Source organism: Salvia hispanica, chromosome 6, assembly GCF_029641045.1.
Source record: "Salvia hispanica isolate PSC_SH4W2 chromosome 6, Shi_PSC_v1, whole genome shotgun sequence".
In the NCBI taxonomy this organism is placed as follows: Eukaryota; Viridiplantae; Streptophyta; class Magnoliopsida; order Lamiales; family Lamiaceae; genus Salvia; species Salvia hispanica.
In genome coordinates this window covers 47,733,517-47,753,323 of record NC_142697.1, presented here as the reverse complement: position 1 = coordinate 47,753,323, position 19,807 = coordinate 47,733,517, and the positions used below count along the sequence as shown (strand labels likewise).

Here is a 19,807-nt window from a genome sequence, read left to right as displayed (position 1 = left end):
AACAAGATGCATGGGGGTTCAAGAATACCGATCAATCGGTTAGAAAGAAGAGGAATCGAGTAGAAAGAAGAAGATAATCATAGGGTTACCTTTTTTATGAAAAACGATCGGTAGAAAGTAAGTAAAGACTTGGTTCTTCGAAAATTATTGGATCAAACTTCAATTTCTTCTCAAAGGATGAAGGTTTAATGGAGTAAAGTAGGAGAAAATTGAGAGAGAGTGAAAGAGGGGGATGGACGAAAATACATGGGGGCTAGGGTTAGGTTTTGGCTCCTTATTTATAGAGTCCAATAAGATCTTTAGGTAAATAAATAGAATATTTGGTAAGATCTTATTCTTCACAATTAAATAAATATTGTGAAGTAGGGAAGAAGAATTAACAAAAATAGACTAGGGCATCAAGCATGGAAATTTCGAATTCTAGGCTATTTAATTAGCCAAGATTTTACTTTGGTATTTTTCCGGAGTAGAATAAAATATCACGGAGCAAACAAATAAAATAAAAATCTCCCAACTTGAGATTGGTATTAGGCGTGTAGTATGCCTATTTAAATAAGGCATGGGTTTGTTTAATTAAAATAAGATATGACATAATCTTTTGAGCTATGGAAAGATTTGGTAGAATATTTAAATTCTAGGTATGGAAAGAAATCAAATAAGAAGTCAAATAAAATAAAATAACTCCTTTCCTTCTATATGTGATTTTCGAAAATCACAAAATAATAGTGGCTAGTATTTTTGGAAATTTTCTCTAATAATCTCATTCACCCTTAAACAATTAATCCATCTCATAAATTAATTAATCACATATGCCACATCATACTAGTCAACCAATTTGACTTTTCAACTTCACACTCATGCAATAATTTCACTTATCAATTAATTCACATATTCCATGTCATCAACAATTAATTCTAGGGCTCTAAAATTAGGGTTCTAAATTCCGGGATGTTACAATGTCACTTTAAGAGGTGTTGTCATTTTAACACAAATCTATGCATATAATCAAATTGAAAATCTATGTACTCTATATGCTTTATTTATTATGTACATAATTAGTTGTGAGTTTATTTCCTTAAATGTACATTGTTACATACTGAAAACAACTCACAAACTATGCATCTATTCATGTAACAAAATAAAATAGCAAATTAGCAATCAATAATATCTCTCTAAACCCTAAATCTTAAACGCATAATTAACATCTCCCTCATGACCTCATCTTTCATCTAACATCTCCAATTCTTTAACTTAGGAAATTTATTCGAAGCATCTGCATAGAAGATAAGGAAATAAGTGATACTCCCTCTGTCCTCCATTTAAAGAGTCCTTGACTCAACACGAATTTTAAGAAATTGTTGACTTTGAGAAGAAAGTAAAGAGAGAAAGTGGGTGAAACGTGAGACTCATTTAAAGTACTAGTTTTATATTTAACTGTGAGTATAAAAAGTTGGTGCATTATGGGATTAGCATAATAAAAGTGAAATAAAATAAATGGTTCTATAAATCGTGGAAAATTAAAACGACAAAATGGTTCTTTAAATGGTGGACAGGGGAATTAAACGAACAAAAATTTAAAAACCTAGACTCGTGTCCTATTAAGCTAACAAAAAATGAAATTGAATTGCTTCTATCTGTGCTAAAAGCCTGGGTCTGTATCACAATGCTTAGAAACAATTTGCGCTTTATCACTCAACTCGTCCAATACGACGTCGCACTTCACCTTGGCTGTGATCACCCACCACGAATTAAAGAACCCAACTTCAAACTTAACGGGTACTTCCACCGTCAAAACTAACGGCACTCTCCCGCGCCTCTGTGCACTGCTTAACTCCGTTTTAACGGCGCTGCCGAGAATGGCGGAGGAATCCGCCGCCGTCGCCCTCACCGTCGTCGCGTTCTTCCTCGGCTGGTAGAATTCCGGCAAAGCGCCGTGGCCGAGCACAACTCCGTCGCAGTAGACATCCACGGAGCTCTCCTTCAAATAGTGGATTCCGATTTTGCGGTTAGGGTTTAGGGCTCTGACGGTGACGTCAAATTCCGGCGAGATCGGCGCATCGGAGGTTAGATTCAATCCGCGCACGGCGATTTCGGTCACTTCGAAGCTCGGCGATTGGAATAGGAGGACATAGTGGATCGCTAAGACCGCGACGGCGGCGGCGAGGATGATGATCAGGAGGAAGAGGAGGAGGAGGCAGCATCTGCGGAGGCGGTTACGGCGCTCTTCATCGCGGCGGAGCTTCTCGTATTTTGCGGCGTTCTCCGGCGGCGGATGGCGGAAGATGTGCACTCTCGGTAGCTGGAAGACGTAAGTTCTGGTTGGAGGAGCCGGTTTTGTCGGCGGCGGCTTGTTAATCTGGTCGGATTTGGTTTGTGCGGGTGAAGGCGGTGGCGGTGGCGGAGAGTCTGCGGCGGCGGCCATTCTTCAAATATTAGCGGCAAAAAGAGATGGAAGAAATCGGAAATTGGGATTAATGCAGTAAAGATGTTTGTATTTATAGACGCTGTTGCGCTAATTAAATTTTATTTATTTCTTTAATATCAAACGAAAATTTTGTTATGGATGGTATCTTTTGGCTGTATATATGATACGAGCATAGCCTACAAATATCTCCATATCTTTATTAATTAGTTAATTAGTGATTTGCCATATCTTTCCATATAATTAGGATATATTTTTCTTGTTCATTAAGTTAGTATTATTGTTATAAATAGGACGATTGTTATTCTCTTCCGTCAATCAATGAAATAATCGTTTATTGTCTTTATTGTTTTCTTTATCGTTTTTCTGCAAATCCTAGTTGTTGACGAGATTTCGCCTCTCAGGACTTCTAATCTATCTTCCGGCATGAGATTATCCTTAACAAATTGGTGCTTTCATTGAGAACTCCTTAACAAATTGGTGCTTTCATTGAGAACTCATGGCCGAAGTCAATCTTCGTTCATGGTCGGAGATATCGCAAGCATCCGAAGGCTTGCAATTGAATGCGACAACAGCAACGTTGGAGCATATTCTCGCTAGGTTCGCCCGACTCGAGACTCGATTGATTGAGCATGAGTGTAGGGTAGCAGCAACGCTCCCTCAGTTGCTACCCGAACCTGATCCACCCGACCGACCCCGGCTGTACGCTGCCACACAGCCGCCTCACCAGCCCTACCAGCCACCGTTGCCTCCATATCATCTTGACGGTTACCCGCCGCACAACCGCCCTTGGTCCACAACCATATCCAACCTGGGATTCCCTCACGCTGCACCGAAACCCTTGGAGCATGCCTCATGCTGTTGAGGTTTCAACCAATTCAACACCACCAACGCCCCTTGTGCCGATGTCGGAGTCATACCATTATTATCCCATACCATTATTATCCCTCGCCTGCTGCAGCTGTTGTCCGACAACCACCACAGCTCCGTGAGCCTTCTTCTTGGTTCAATATGCCACAACATCAGGTCCTAGACTCAACCCCGACATATATAGCCTCGGTGATTTCCCCGACAGCGCCAACTCAAAGACCCTCCTGCCACGGACAGCCCATTGTTGTGTTGCAGACGCTGCTCAGTCCACTGAGTCACTGCCATTCAGCAGCAACGCTGCCTACTGCAGCTCCGCCGCCACCTCTTCCGCGTTACATTGTTATGGGAAAGCCCTATGGAGATCAGTTGCCTGTAAATGGATCGCTCGAAATAAACGCCGATGATAGTCAAAGTTTTTGTTCACGACTTGTGTCGTGGTTCCCACCTTGAGGACAATGTGGATTTTTAACCGCGGGGAAGTTGATACGGGCATAGCCTACAAACATCTCCATATCTTTATTAATTAGTTAATTAGTGATATTAGTTAATTAGTGATTTGCCATATCTTTCCATGTAATTAGGATATATATTTCTTGCTCATTAAGTTAGTATTATTATTATAAATAGGACGATTGTTATTCTCTTTCGTCAATCAATGAAATAATCGTTTATTGCCTTTATTGTTTTCTTTATCATTTTTCTGCAAATCCTAGTTGTCGACGAGATTTCGCCTCTCGGGACTTCTAATCTATCTTCCGGCATCGCGTTAAGGAGATTATCCTTAACAATATAACAAGAAATTTTCATAATTTTAGGTAAATTTGATTACGGAGGAATGAAGATCTTCGTTTTCTTAACAAGGAAAAATACATGGCTAACTAAAAAAGGTAGGAGTAGTATTAATGTAATTTATGCTAAGAAAAATATAGATTTAAAAGTTCTCTAATATCTTACAGAATGTACAACAGTATTATATTCCATTCTTCCGACTCAAGTTAAAAAAATTTTTGGTAACAAATTTTATGCATTTTAGGATATGTGAACAGTGAATAAAGTAAAATAAAAATATAATAGAGGAGAATAACGTAGAGATTTTACATTATGTTTTCATTTTTAAAAATATCACCACGAAATGAATGGAATCTTTTTAAAGAAAGAAATGGTAAATTGGAGGTCTGACAATTGTTGGCACGATACAATAAGTCGACACGAATTCGCACGAAATTAATGATTTGAGTCAAAGCTTATTAGGTATGTGTCCTTATTGGGTTGACCATTTAAAAACACAAAAAATTTCGTGTCGTGCATGTGAGTGTTGGATTCGGATTACACGTAAGGAAATAATATTATTAATTTTTATTATTTTAATATTTGTGTTAGGGTACGCAGTGTAAGTGAAATGTAAATTTTGATTTTTGAAGTCTGAATTTGTTATTAATACTTAAATTATTTATTGTGTCGTGTTGACCCAAGGTAGTTCGTGTTATGTTCGGATTTGAGGGTAGTGGGGTATTTTATATGCTTATTTTATTATATTCATAATTAGTTCAGTTGTGCGTTTATTCCTAAGAGTTAAGGCCAAAATTGGTCCTGAACACATGGTCATTTTACCTTTTTAGTCCTAAACTTTATCTTCGGGATTTTTTGGTCCTACACATATGACAATATGATCATTTTGCTCCTCTGTCAATAGTTCCGTTAATTTTTTAACGGTGAACACGTTTTGCCCAATTTTGACCAGATTAGAATCTTAATTATGATTTTTAAGTCACTAATTATTCTCTAATTATTTTAACAAATGCATTCATTAAAAAACATAAATAAATAAAAAATAAATAAAATGAAATACGTCTCTCTCTCTCAACATTTCACTCAATTCGACGGAATCTTCCTCTGATCGGCGACCGACGACGAATAAGCAGACGACGGCAAAACTTAGTCCTAGAGCTAAGCTCCGATCGGGATTGTGATCTTGTACCTCCACCTGGTGGCGTGCGTTTCTGTACCTGGCGGAGGCTAGGGTTGACAAGAGGCACCGAAAAATTGCAAATTGGGCGCTACATCGGGAATGACGGTGGGGGATTTGTTTGCTGTTGACCTCAACAACAATGGCTTCATTAGGTAAACACTAATCCTAATCCCTAATTCGTGCTTCCTGTTAATTTTTTTTGTCAATGTGTTGATGGATTTGAAATTGGGGCAATAAATCATATATGTGATCTACAAATTATATTGTAGGATGTTCCAGAGGGAACTAACAATATGTGTATCTTTAATACAGAGGTGCGGAAGAGGGTCGTTATTGCTAACACACACCGGCGCAAGTGGCGCGCCGAGGAGCAGGTGCAGATCGGACCTCGAGCAGTCCGAGGCGGAGCTGGAGCTCTCCAGAGCCAATTCACCCAGCTTTCAGCCCAGAGATCACCCGAATCCGACTCATCCGGATCCGGACCCTCCCTCAGCGGCGACAGAGCTTCCGCGCCAGGCCTCACACTGCTCGATTTCGAAACGCACATTTCCGGCCGCGCCACGTCGCTTCCCCTCCTCCGCGACGGCGACTTCGACGGCCCCCCCGCCATTTCCTCCTTCATTGCCGAGAAATACCCCTGCTTCCGTTCCATCACCGCGGAGGCGAAGAGCTAACTTGAAATTGATTCGAATTAGGTCGAATTGGTGAGAATGTCGGGGAACTAAAGTGGAAATCGGAGAGGCGAAGCGTTAACTCAAAATTGATCGAAATTAGGGACAAATTGATGATTATTACGATTAATTGAACTGGAAATCAGAGGCGGAGAGAATGTGGGGCGTGGAAATGGTGATGGAAACCGAAGCAGCGGCGAGCAGAAGCGTTGCAGCAGCTGTTGGCGGAGGAGAGAAGTGAGCCTTGTATTTCATTTTATTATTTATTTATTTATTTATTTCTGATTTTTAATGGATATATTTGTTTAAATAATTAGGAAATAATTAGTGAATTAAAAATCATAATTAAGATTCTAATCTGGTCAAAATTGGGCAAAACATGTTGACTGTTAAAAAAATTAACGAAATTATTGACGGATGACCAAAATGATCATATTGTCATATGTGCAGGACCAAAAAATCCCGAAGATAAAGTTTAGGACCAAAAAGATAAAATGATTATATGTTCAGGACCAATTTTGACATTTACTCTATTCCTAATGTACCCGACAACATTAGTTTAGTAAATACTAAGCCAACTCACAATTCACAAACAATGCAACTATTTATGTAACAAAATAAAAAGGCAATCCTTACATTGATATTGAAATCAATATAACCATCCATACCAAAGCCCTTTTGCATAATTGCATAACATAACATCTCCATTAATCCCTCATCTTAATCAAATTTGAAAAATATTCATTTGAAAAGTATTCTATTGAACAAAATTATACTTTTATACATTAATTTTATAATAAACTATCGATAAAATGAGTGAATAAAAGTAGTACTCCCTCCGTCCCAGCTAAGATGACACATTACTTAGCCGGCACGAGATTTTAGAAGTTATTGGTTAAAGTGTTTAATTGGAGAGAGAGAAGATGAGTGTAAGTAGTAAAGAAGAGATAAAGAAAGATGAATATTTTAATAGGAGTGAGAAAAAATGGTTGAGTGTATTAATTGGAGAGAGAAAGTTACCAAAAAAAAATATACCATCTTACTTGGGACAAATTAAAAAGGGAAATGGGTCATCTTAAGCGGAACAGAGGAAGTAAGAGTTAGTACTTAATATCTATGGTTAAAGTAACTTTTATCAACAAAAAGATCAAAATGAGAACGAAATATGGATAAAATGAGTTAATAAATTGCAACAGGACTTACTATCTATAGTTAAAGTAACTTTTATAAAAAATCAAAATGAGATATGAGCTCATTCTGGTCCCCATTAATTAATTGTCTCGTTTTGTCATTTTTGTCATTTATGTCATGTACCAATTATTTAACACATTTTATTTTTACTATATTTGATAAGTGAATCATTTAATTATAAAATTTATATAGAACATCAAACAATTTATCAAAACATACATCGATCAACAATGAGACAATTAATAAGAGACAAGAGCATAAGACTTAATAACTATAGTTAAAGTAACTTTTATCGACAAACAAATCAATCCGATGAAATGAGACTTCCATTACCGAACAAACGAATCACTTGCATAAAAACAAAAATCCCTCCCAAAAATTTCCTCCCACATTTCCCTTTCACAAATCACATCTCTTTCCCCAAACCCCACCCCACCCTCCCCCTCTATCCCCCTCTTCCAAGAACCTTCACCTTCCCTCTCTCAATTTCCATGGAGATTCATCCATCTCATTCTCACCAATCCCTCAACATTCATCTCTCTCTCTTGTGTAATTCCCCAAAACCCATGATTTCCTTTCCCCATTGATTCAATCCAAAAAAAAAAACACAAAAAGGAAAAAAAAGAAATAAAAACTCCATCTTTCCCAAATCCCCAATTCCCACCAATCATGAAGCCCCTCCAAACCCCTCCCCCCTCCGACGCCGCCAAATCCAGCCGCCGCCGCCGCTGCAACCTCTCCCTCCCCCTCCCCCACCGCGACCCCTCCCTCGCCGTCCCCCTCCCCCTCCCCCCTCCCTCCTCCTCCCTCCACTACTCCGACCTCGACCGCCTCAGCCGCATCGGCAGCGGCGCCGGCGGCACCGTCTACAAGGTCCTCCACCGCCCCTCCGCCAAAATCTACGCCCTCAAGGTCATCTACGGCAACCACGAGGACGCCGTCCGCAACCAGATGCGCCGCGAGATCCAGATCCTCCGCGACGTCGACCACCCCAACGTCGTCCGGTGCCACAACCTCTTCGACCACGGCGGCGAGATCCAAGTCCTCCTCGAGTTCATGGACCACGGCTCCCTCGAATCCGCCCACATCCCCCTAGAAAAACCCCTCTCCGACCTCTCCCGCCACGTCCTCGCCGGACTGGCCTACCTCCACGCCCGCAAAATCGTCCACCGCGACATCAAACCCTCGAATCTGCTGATCAATTCGGATCGCCTCGTTAAAATCGCCGATTTCGGAGTGTCGCGGATCCTCGCGCAGACGATGGATCCCTGCAATTCCTCCGTCGGCACGATCGCCTACATGAGCCCCGAGCGGATCAACACCGATCTGAACCACGGCCGGTACGACGGCTACGCCGGCGACATCTGGAGCTTGGGGGTTAGCATTCTGGAATTCTATTTGGGGAAATTCCCCTTCGCCGTCGGCCGGCAGGGCGACTGGGCGAGCCTGATGTGCGCGATCTGTATGTCGCAGCCGCCGGAGGCGCCGGCCTCCGCCAGCCGCGAATTTAGGGATTTCATCTCCTGCTGCCTGCAGAGGGACCCGGCCAAGCGCCTCTCCGCGGCGCAGCTGCTCAAGCATCCCTTCATCGCCTCCCCCGGGGCCGGGGCCGGGGCCGGGGCCAGGGCCACACATCACCAGGCGGCGGCGGCGGCGCATCAGCTGATGCCACCGCCGCGCCAGCATTACTCATCGGCTTGATTGGAGGAGGTTTTATTTTATTATTAGTTTTATCTGTCCCTTTATAAATGAAACGTTTTTCTTTTTGGTCTGTCGGATTAAAAATGAAACGTTTCTAAAAATGGAAACAATACTCTCTTTATTCGCTCACAAAACAACACTACATAAAATCTCGTGCTGAAAAGCAAATGTTGCATATTTAATGGGGCGGAGGGACTATTTGCTTTTTTTTTAACAGAAAAAGGTTAAATTTTTATGGGGTTGAAATTGAATGAATTAATTCCAGCTTTTTTAGCTTAAAAATGGTAGTTTTGTGGAATTAATTGATGCAATGTACAAATGAAAGAAATCTATCATCAAAATCATTAATTTAAATCACTTCCAAAGTTTTTTCTCTTTTTATTTATGTGAAAAGGAGCTGACTAGTGCATTTGAGGAAAGAGCCTATTTTTTGCATTTGTAGTAAATTTTTTCTTGTTTATGGATTGATTTTTATTGCTAAATTGAGTTTATTGACATCTCTTTGAATTGGATAAGATACTATGCAAAACAGCAAAAGAGTGCATATATTCTTTTTGCTTGTCTTGGAATCCTTATCTTGTGTCTGAAAAAAAAGCATATACTCCATATTGTTTTGCTATACATGATTCGATGCCACATGTGCTGGTTTTAAGGAAAAGTTTGTGATGAAATTTGGTGGCAAATTTTCTTGGTTTGGGCAAAGATTTGTTGCTTTCTTGCAATAATGAAGTAAGAAACCCAACAAAAATACATGTTTTTATGCAGATATGTGATCATATGGTTTTTTCATTTTTTGCTTCTTTTGTTTTCCAATGTTACCTTATCTAGAAACTATCATACATTAGACATCAAAGATTTGCTATTATTGTGGCTGTTTTTCTCTTTTTTGCCTATTTTTCTAAGTTTGTTGATGTTATCAATATGCAAGATTGTATTTTTATTTTGTGGGCTTTGAGCATTTGACACTTCTTGTTCTCTATAATTACTACTCACAAATTAGTATTAGCAGTTGAAAGTTTTTTTTTTTTTTTTTTTTTTTTTTTTTGGGGGGGGGGGGGGGGGGGGGGGGTGGTTGATTCAAAGACAAGAGAGTCAACAAAAAAACATAAGTCTTGAAGTGTGTGTTTGAGCAACAATTACTAGGAAACTGGTTTTCCAAACAAGGCAGCAGGAGATGACTGAAGTAATTTATAAATCTTTCCTGTCTTCTTGAATTTGACTTGTTGGAAATGTATTTTCATCAACACTTTGAGTCAAATATTGAACCGAGTTGAAAAGTGGAAATGGTCTTATATTTTTTAACTAGTACTCCCTCCGTCCCAATAAATATGAAACGTTTGCTTTTCGGCACATGATTTTATATAATGTTGTTTTGTGAGTTAAAGAAGAGAGAGAGAAAAATAGAGATAAAGTTATTTCTATTTTAAGAAACGTTTCATTTTTAATGGGACAACTCAAAAAGGAAAACGTTTCATTTCAAGTGGGACAGAGGCAGTATTTTTTTCCTTATCAAAAAAAAGAAACCTAAAACTAGTGTAAAGCCATTAGATCATATGAGGCTTTGAAATTTGATCTAAATCCAATTATTAGAATTTGTAATTGCATCAATCGTTGTTCCAAAATCCGAGGCTATGTTTGGTTTGTTTTTTTTTTCTTCGAAGTTCATTGTTCTCCTTCTTAATAATAAAAGTACGAATTTAAAATTTTGAGAATACATTTTTGTTTGTGTCAAAATTAACAGTAGTAGTAACTGTTTTCCTTTTTAGTTACAATAAAATATGATGGCCCATATGAGTTACTAAATGGGGCTTAATAATTGTAATCTAAATGGGCTTGCTATATATTACAACACCCAATTTATATTTCAGGTCCTGTGTTAGAGGCTGAGAAAGTGAAATTATTATGGAATTTTATAGGCCCAAACTTGTTGTTTCTAAAATTGATACTCTTCCAATAAGTAATAGTGAAATGTGCTTAAATTTGTGTGAGTTCTCCAAATCTTTAAGAGCTGAGAAACACAACCTATATTGACGTAGTCCGACCGTTGCACGATGGGCAGATCCAGGCTATATCAACGCAAAACGACCGTTGCACTATAGAACCCAAGTCTTAAAAATACTCCGTAATATATATCAGGTCAGACACAGTGAAAAAGGTCGTTGCTCGCGTCAAAAAGTAGAGGCAGTGAGCAGTAGTTGCTGATGAATGGAGAACGAAAGTGAACCCAAACCATAGAACTAGGGCAAAGCTGCCATACAATGAGATCAACGACTGCTTCAATAACTAAAATTAATAGAATCTCCGGCAATGTGATTGGTCGACACATATGAACCAACCTAAATCTGTCATTTCCTATATCTAGGTGGATACAAAACCACCTAGTTCTAATACGTCAATCATCACAAACCTCTTCATCAATTAGTGCTGAAATTTTAAACACAAGGTTATGTGACATTCGACCTTATCTTCACAAACAAAAAGGTTATGTCATATGTGACATCCTATCTCATCTTCACATTTACAACATTATTATAACCATGTAATTTGATGTTATTGTCATTTAGTTAGGTTTTCTATCTAGTGGTTGCATTGTTGGAAGGTACTATTTATGGCCCACTACAAATCTACAATCTATCACTAATATACCAATAACCATATCCCATATATCCATATATAAATCCCTAAAATAAATTGGACCAATAATTAATTGTGAGTTCGAAATCGTATAGATCTTTCATGGACTAGTTTGTTTTGGAACCAAAATTGACGGTTTTGGAACATTGAACACTACAACACCTGTAAAATAATTGATTTTTACCAATAAGTTGTGATAAAAATTTAACTAAATCCTAATGTATAACCAAAAACCAAATGTAAAATATTAGATCAATAAACAATTTAGTTTGGACTATATAATCTTGAGTATAATTTTATAGCATATTTAGTCATGATAATTTTTGGTTAATTAATTACAGTTAATAAAAAAAAAGAATTAAAATAAGGATATGCCTATTTATTTTCTAAAAATAAAAAATGATATGTTCTCTCTTTTCCTTAACTGAAAAAATTAACTTAAATTAATACAATGACCTAAAACGATTTCAAATTACACATGAGTTGATTAATCTCGACCAAATTTGATTCATTGAATTTTCAATTTAATGTATCAAATTTTATTCGCATTTGAATACACTATAAATAGAGATGATATGCCTAAAATGTATTATAATCCTATCATTTCTGTATAATATAAAGAGTTTTTATCATTAATAAATATTTTTAATGAGGCTCGACACCTTCTTTGCATCTTGTGTTTTCCCTAATTTCATTAATAAAATTTTAATTCACATAATCCCAATATAAAATAATTGCACTTTTAAATTCTTACCATAGCTTATCTACATCTTCATCAATTATATAAAAAGTAAAAAAGACAATGACAGGAATCCCCTTGTAAGAAAAAGAGGGAAAAAATTAAACTAAAGATTCAACCTTGAAAGCATTGAATTCTCAATGATTGTGAATCATACACATATTAAACTGAAAAAACTATTTAAATATCATAAATTTAGATCGAAATCAAATCATAATGAAAATTGCACACTAAGGTGCTCTTTCTTGGAAACTTCCTGCCGGCCCCTCTCCCCCTATCTCTCCTTCAACTCTGGAAATAAGAAATTTGAGTATCTCTCACATATCTGCCAAATTTTCTACTGAAGATTTTCAAAATCGATTCTTTTTGTCATACATATATAGTTTCTGAGCAAGACTATAGAGCCCTTCTTTGATTTCTTAAAAAATTGGGATACTTTGCTTCAGTTGAGGCAGTTTCTGAGTTCAAATCCATTTGCATCAGTAGGAAAAGCAGAAATCTGCTTAGGAAAAAGGTGAAAGCTTCGATCTTTAGCACCTGTTTGTCTTGTCTTGGCTTTGGATTTTTTCAAGTGGGCTGCTTTGGAGGATCTTGATTGATCTGTGTGTAAATGTGCCTACTTTTAGGTGTTTATCTGTTTGTAGCTCTCTTGTTATTTTAGGTGCTTTGTGTTTTTATTTGATCTGTTCTTCTTTCTGTTGACTAGGCCTGACTTGATGCAGTTTTTGGCAATTTTAAATGTTGATTTAGGTTGATTTATTGTCTGGATTAGTATTGTTTATTGTAGTGATTCATAGAATGAGCATTGTTCAATTCTTCAAATCACATTGCTTGTTTGAGCCCTAATTTATGATTGATTTTCTCTGCAAATGGTTGTGAATCTCTTAGTTAGTGACTTTGATGTCTACTCAAATGCTTGTTTTTCCCCTAATTTCTGTTTCATTGTTATCTGCAAATGGTTTAACTCACATCAAATTGATGTTTGTTTGAAATCTGTGGTTTTTTTTTACCAGTTTCTGCAGCTGAGTGTTTCTGGAGATGGGATCAGTTGAAGAAAAGATAGACCTTGATTCGGATGAAGAGATCCCATTTAGTGTGTCGCAGTCGACTAATAAGATTCATTCGATGAGTTTTGAGCCCTCCCGTCATATATTAGCACACCCGCAGTTCTCTGCTTCTTGGGTTATACGAAAGGTGAATCGAGTCAGCATCCTCAGAAGTATATACATTGTTTTGATCAAGGCGAAGATCAATGCATTGCTGCCATTTGGGCCGTTAGCGATACTATTACACTATTTTACGAAAATGCATGTAAGTAGACTGGAATTATTGTTATGCAAAAGGGACAGTGCTGATAATCTCTTGATGAGTGTATATTTGGAGTTTTTGATGTATAGCTGTTTATGTATTGTAGGGATTGGTCTTCTTTTTCAGCTTAATCGGCATTGTTCCTTTGGCAGAGCGCCTTGGTTATGTTACCGAGTAAGTAACTGCTCTACTTATGGAATTCAAATTCGTCGTTGGTCCTAGTTTTTTTACTTTGTGAATGAAAAAAATGATGTGTTGTTATATATTTCTCTTGGCAGACAACTTGCGTGTTATACAGGTCCAACAGGTACGATCCCTTTTCCGTTCCCATTTATTTATTAGTAATTGCTGCAAATTTCATGTCGTAGAAATTTCAAACGTGCCTTAGTTGCTTACTAAAAGACCGTAGGGGTAGATCACAAGTGAATGTAGTTTTCGTAGCTAAATAACGAGTTACCTCTGAACGAATGGTTCCCCATTTATTATCTCGGAAAATTGATGGACGGGCTCGGTGTCTTGATTGAGCAAATTTACTTCTAGAGACGAACATACTATGTGACGTTATTTGGACAGTAGAATATCCAATCATATGCTTTGTATAATTTATTCTGCAGTTGGCGGCCTTTTAAATGCTACATTTGGCAATGCTACTGAGATGATAATTTCAATTTACGCGTTGAAAAATGGGATGATAAGGGTTGTTCAGCAATCCTTACTGGGTTCCATTCTGTCGAATATGCTCCTGGTTCTTGGTTGCGCCTTCTTCTGTGGTGGGCTCGTGCATCAACAAAGAGTCCAAGTTTTCAATAAGGTGGTGGTCGAATCGGATGGAAATTTGTTTTGGTTTTCAGTTTGACAATAAAAAGATGCATTTCAGCCCAAGTAAAAAACTAACGCGTGTCAAGATTTTCAGGCCACCGCGCTTGTGAATTCAGGGCTGCTGTTAATGGCGGTTATGTGCATATTGTTCCCGGCTGTTCTGCAATTCACTCATACAGAAGTGCACAAGGGCAAGTCAGAGATGGCCCTTTCGCGAGTCACGAGCATTGTCATGCTGATTGCTTATGCGAGCTATCTTTTCTTTCAGCTCAAGAGTCAGCATAATCTGTATAGTTCTATTGACGAGGTTCGTAACGTTGATGCACATTCAAGCAATCTACGTGCATTTGCAAGGTATGCACATTTCGATTGATAATTTACTTGGTGTTTATGCAGGTTAGGGATAACGACGAAGCTGATGAAGATGAAGTCCCTGAGATCAGCCCATGGGAAGCAATCGGGTGGCTTGCTATGTTGACTCTGTGGATATCCCTTCTATCTGGATATCTTGTCGACGAAATACAGGTAACAACGCACGACACTTTCTAATTCGAGTAAGTAAACAAATGTGATGACACAACATTGATATTATTTCAGGGAGCATCCGATTCAATGAACATGCCCCTCTCATTTATTAGTGTTATTCTGCTACCAATCGTTGGAAATGCCGCGGAACACGCTAGTGCCATCATGTTTGCGATGAAGGACAAGCTCGTGAGTGTTGAAATATCACATCACTCTGTTTTTTGTCACATTTCTTTAATACCTTTCGTTCATTGACTATTCTGTTTCCAGGACATAACTATTGGAGTTGCGATTGGATCATCTACTCAGATATCAATGTTTGTCGTAAGCCTTTATGAACCTACTCGTCACCACCTCTTTCACTGTATTTTGCCAGATTCGGGTTGAGATGCTTAAATCTGTTAAACAAACTTTTGATTTTTGGATTTCTGGTGTGTGCAGATTCCGTTTTGTGTAATTGTCGGTTGGATTATGGGAGCGCCTATGGATTTGAACTTTCAACTCTTTGAGACTGCTACGCTATTCATCACGGTGTTAGTGGTGGCGTTTATGCTTCAGGTTTGTCTCGCTACTACGCTCCAGCAGGAAAGAAAAAACAAGTGTTTGATCGATATGTTACGATCTTTATTATTGCTGGTTCTGTCGATGCAGGAAGGTCAATCAAACTATTTCAAAGGTTTGATGCTTATTTTGTGCTATATCATCGTTGCCGCCAGTTTCTTTGTGCACATCGATCCAACAAAGGGTTAGTATTCCGATTAACTTTTTTATGAGTTGCTCGCTATGCCTATGTTTTTTATTGTTCGACATAATTTGTATAGACCTTTTACCCTATTAGTAGTTGCTATATTAATATACGACCGGATTGTTTGAAGACCTCTATATTTATCATATCTAGCTCTTAAATGCATATTTAGATTACCACAAATTTAGACTTGTTAGAATTCTAGGTACTTTCATCTATTGTGAATTTAGGTTATTTAGTAAAATTTGAGTTATTATAGTCTCTATTTTTGGTTAAACTTAGGTCCTTTATACTTCAATTTATGCTAATGTTAGGTTCTAGCACAAGTATCTAATGATGCCATAGAGTTAAATTCTTTCAATCGAAATATTGAGGACACGTATCGAAAATACAAGAATCAAAGGTAGGAGAAATAATGTGGACGACAATTAAAAGAATCTTGAAAGAACGGGACCTAAAATTACGTTTTATTCCTTGTCCAAAAGATACATATTGTAAGAAGGACGTGGTCTGGTGCAAGATTGCATCTTTTTTCGATCATTTCTATCATCACGAATGCTATTGCAGAAACCAAGACTCTTTTGAGGATCAACGTATTGAGCAAACTTCTCAAAACTCGTTATTTTCATTGTGTACAGAGGATGATTGAGTTGGAGTGGGAGGTGAAGCTCGTGATGATTGAGAAGATTCCGAGCCCATTGTAAGAACACACATAGCAGCAGCTGATCTTCTATAATTTTTTGTTCGTTGGCGAGGGATGGCGTCCGCACGTGAAGGAGTAATCCTTGCAGCAAGGTAAAAGCCTATGCAGCCAGTTTATGTGTTGTACTTTGATAGTTTCATCATTTTTCTCGTGCGAAAATCGAGGTCCTTCGACTAATTTTTTGGCCCGTTGTAGCAATACAGGTTGTAATCTTAGTGATTTAGATTGAATGCAAAGAAATTGGAGCATGTTCTTGAATTGGGTTGTCTCAAAAATGAATCTTCATTATGGTTAAATTGAAAATCTTGTTCCTTTTTTTGGTGGGTTATAAGTTACACCAAATGGGTTGACCCGAAACGCGGTTGTTGAAACACGATATGGAATAGTAGCGTGGTTGTTGAAGCACGATATTAAATAGAGGATCTCGTGTGAAAAACACGCTATGAAATGGAAATGTGGTTGTTGAAACACGATATGAAATACTATTAATCTCGGATCTCGTGTGAAGTCTTCGAGGAGGCATTTTTTAGACGATCCAAAATTGACGGGTTAGTATATGCTTATCTATACAAAGATGCACCCTTCGAATAGGAATTTGTTTTCTGAAAGATCCCGACTTTCGTACTTGATGGGTCCACGAGGGACCCTAAAAGTATGACGTGTAAACAAAAGAGAGATGGGCACTTGGCTTATTGCAAAGAAAGTTGCACCAATGAAATTGAGATTATTTTCTCAAATCGGAAGCAAACAAATTCAAGATGCATACGAAACTATCTTTACTTAACTTTAAACACACTTTAAATTATTTTATCAATTTCTTATATTTGTTCAGCAAAAAACATCATGAAGGAAAAAAAAAAAAAAAAGAGAAAGAAGAAATTAATTAGCCTTATTTGAAGTTGAGCCAAATTTCTTTACAATTAGGTCTTCGGTGTTATATTGAAATGCTCGTTTTCGTATGCAGTATTGCCAACGAAGCGAGAGTAGCGGAGGAGGAAGCCGAGTCCTAGCTTTGGTTTTGGAGACCACATGTCCTTTTATGCCTAAAAAGCCAAGGTTCAAAGACAAGAAATTTGTGTACAAAATCAACTGTTGATTGATTGTTGATTTGATTTCAAAATCATTAGGCCAATAATTTCGAAAAATGATAATATATATTTGGAACCCAAAATGTTCCTAAAATATTCTCCCAAAAGGGGCATAACTTGATTACTATTGATGAGTGATGACATTTGGCTAGAGGAAACAAAGATAATTTTTTTTAAAAAAAAATCTGTGGATGGTATCAATTTCTTTTTACTTTTAGTTTTTAAAGAAATATTCGAATCCATTGTTGCAATCCTCCCAGTAGTGATTCCATTGTTGAAAATGGAGATATAAATTTAAAAAAATAAATAAATGGATTTTGTGCAATATCATTGGCAGACTATTTCACTATTCATCTTTTTCTTAGTGAAATGAAAGCCACTTATATACTATGATAATGCTCTCTCTAATGGCTAGTGGATTGGGTTTGTCACACACAACAATATATGTTTGTATTGTGGCAATATTATATTGTTGTGCTTTTGATAGGATACAATTTTTGTTGAAGCTAAAAAATCTTAAACCATATTTTGATGTCTATGTGAATTTAGATTTGTAAGTACATGTAAATCTCTGATTGTCTTGATAGCAAATTCCAAGGTATTCAAATAAAAATAATTTTTTGACTAAATGTCAACTATACTCACAAAATAATGAGCTATATATAAATTCTCTTTATGTATAATTATATGGTTTCTATATTTATTTATTAGCCATTTAAAAAGGATTTTGATGACAACATATGGACAAGTTATGAATACTAGTATTAAATAATTCAAATAAAAAATACAACTATCATCAATTTTATAAGGCAGAGATGCAACAGTACCCACTCTTCCTTGGACTATAATCTGATTTATAATTTTGACTGTTAATTTTTAATGCCAAGTTGGTATTGAAAAATATTTTATTTGGTGATGTCTGAACCCACATGACCTGACCAATAATTTTCCGACCTACTAAAAATCATTACTATGTGAAATTCGATATAAAATTGATGGATTCTAGTAAATTAAGTTGACATAAACGAGCGTGACAATAGGCAATTTAACTAGACAATGATTTACTTATAAATTTGATCAAGACTTTATAATAAATGAAGTTTCACCTATCACTCTTGGTCAACATTCCACCATATTAAATGATGAAATCAAAATAACTATGTAAATCACTGTTAAATCATGTGACCTTTAACTTTATCAATTAGTTTAAAGGGCATGTTAGGGTGTTACTATCCCTTAAAATAACACCATACCATCAGTCCTAATAAATCATTTGTACACGTGGACGAATAATAAGCTGTCACGTGGCAGAAAAAAAAAAACCTCAAAAAAGACGGCCAACAATTTGTTGGTCTTTATACAACAATTTTTCTTGTCTAGCAATATCCGACACACTATACAACAATCTATAGATTGTTGTGTAGTGTTTGTAATATTGCTGTGTAGCGTTTATAATATTGCTGTATAAGTGGTGTCACGGTATCACTTTAAGAGGAGTTGTCATTTTAACGCAAACCATTCGTTTAAAGCTCATAAATTTAAATATTTGCAAATCCATATCCATTTGGACTTATATACTGCTACTTCACAGTTTGATATTGAGACCCATCGACTTTTCTTTAAAACAATAATGTATAATTTGACAAGGATCAATGAGATATACATGATCATAATTTTTCTTCATTGTAAATAATTAATAAAAGTTGCAAAAGTCACACCCACCAAAATATATCCATGTATTGCAACATTGCAAGTGGCATATGCATAGTTTTTATCCACCAAAGTAAAAAAATATTTGTTCAAGAATGGCGACTCTTTGATTGATAATATGGGTTAAAAGATGCACATACACTTATACAAGACTCCTAAATCCTTAAAATTATACCCCCAACTAAATCATACTATCAAATTTATTATGTTAATAACATTGATTAAATTTGCCCTTTGGAGTTGCCGCCAATCCATGGTATGGTGGCTCTTCCCGACCCCAATCCACTTCCAATCTTCATTTGTCATTCATTGCCATTGTTGCAAACAACAGTGACGACAATCTTTTTCAGTATGCCCAACCTCACCAGTTCCGGTTATTCGATCTAATGTTATCTCCAATTGTTAATTAGTAGTACTCTTTCCGCCCCAACCAAGTTGAGTCGTATTCCTTTTTGAGATATCCCAATTAAGCCGAGTCATTTCTTTTTTTAACAAAAAAACAAAATATCCGATCATTCTTACTCTATTTCATCATCTACTTTACTCTCTCTTTATTTTTTCTACTTTATTATTCTCTCCTACTTTCCAATATAATTTCTTAATCTCCATTCTCAAGAGTTTTGACTCGACTTAGTTGGTACGAAAAAAAGGTTATTATAAGTGGATAGAGCATCTGAGGAATGTGACTTTTGACCTCAACCACGGACAATAC

At 37.0% G+C, this 19,807-nt stretch overlaps 1 protein-coding gene and 2 pseudogenes across 3 annotated transcripts; 2 read left to right on the top strand and 1 right to left on the bottom strand.

Moving 5' to 3' along the window:
- Nucleotides 1-1,544: 1,544 nt before the first annotated feature.
- Nucleotides 1,545-2,422, bottom strand: LOC148924100 (NDR1/HIN1-like protein 13 pseudogene; annotated as a pseudogene).
- A 5,137-nt stretch (nt 2,423-7,559) lies between these two features.
- LOC125207610 (mitogen-activated protein kinase kinase 5 pseudogene) lies at nt 7,560-9,782 on the top strand (annotated as a pseudogene).
- Nucleotides 9,783-12,366: 2,584 nt separating this feature from the next.
- On the top strand, nt 12,367-16,613 carry LOC125208352 (vacuolar cation/proton exchanger 3-like). 3 transcript variants are annotated; one of them, XM_089061717.1, is made up of 12 exons: nt 12,372-12,711; nt 13,211-13,508; nt 13,612-13,679; nt 13,784-13,812; nt 14,120-14,316; nt 14,419-14,631; nt 14,721-14,849; nt 14,922-15,038; nt 15,120-15,173; nt 15,291-15,407; nt 15,501-15,594; nt 16,233-16,613. In XM_089061717.1, the coding sequence occupies exons 2-12, from the start codon at nt 13,236-13,238 to the stop codon at nt 16,241-16,243; spliced, it is 1,302 nt and encodes a 433-aa protein (XP_088917843.1). In that variant the 5' UTR covers nt 12,372-12,711; nt 13,211-13,235; the 3' UTR covers nt 16,244-16,613. The 3 variants fall into 3 exon arrangements, 2 of the variants coding, with proteins under 2 accessions (XP_088917844.1, XP_088917843.1); XR_016132906.1 differs by lacking the exon at nt 16,233-16,613 and having other exon boundaries at nt 12,367-12,711; nt 15,120-15,166; nt 15,501-15,531; XM_089061718.1 differs by lacking the exon at nt 16,233-16,613 and having other exon boundaries at nt 12,369-12,711; nt 15,501-15,599.
- Nucleotides 16,614-19,807: the final 3,194 nt, after the last annotated feature.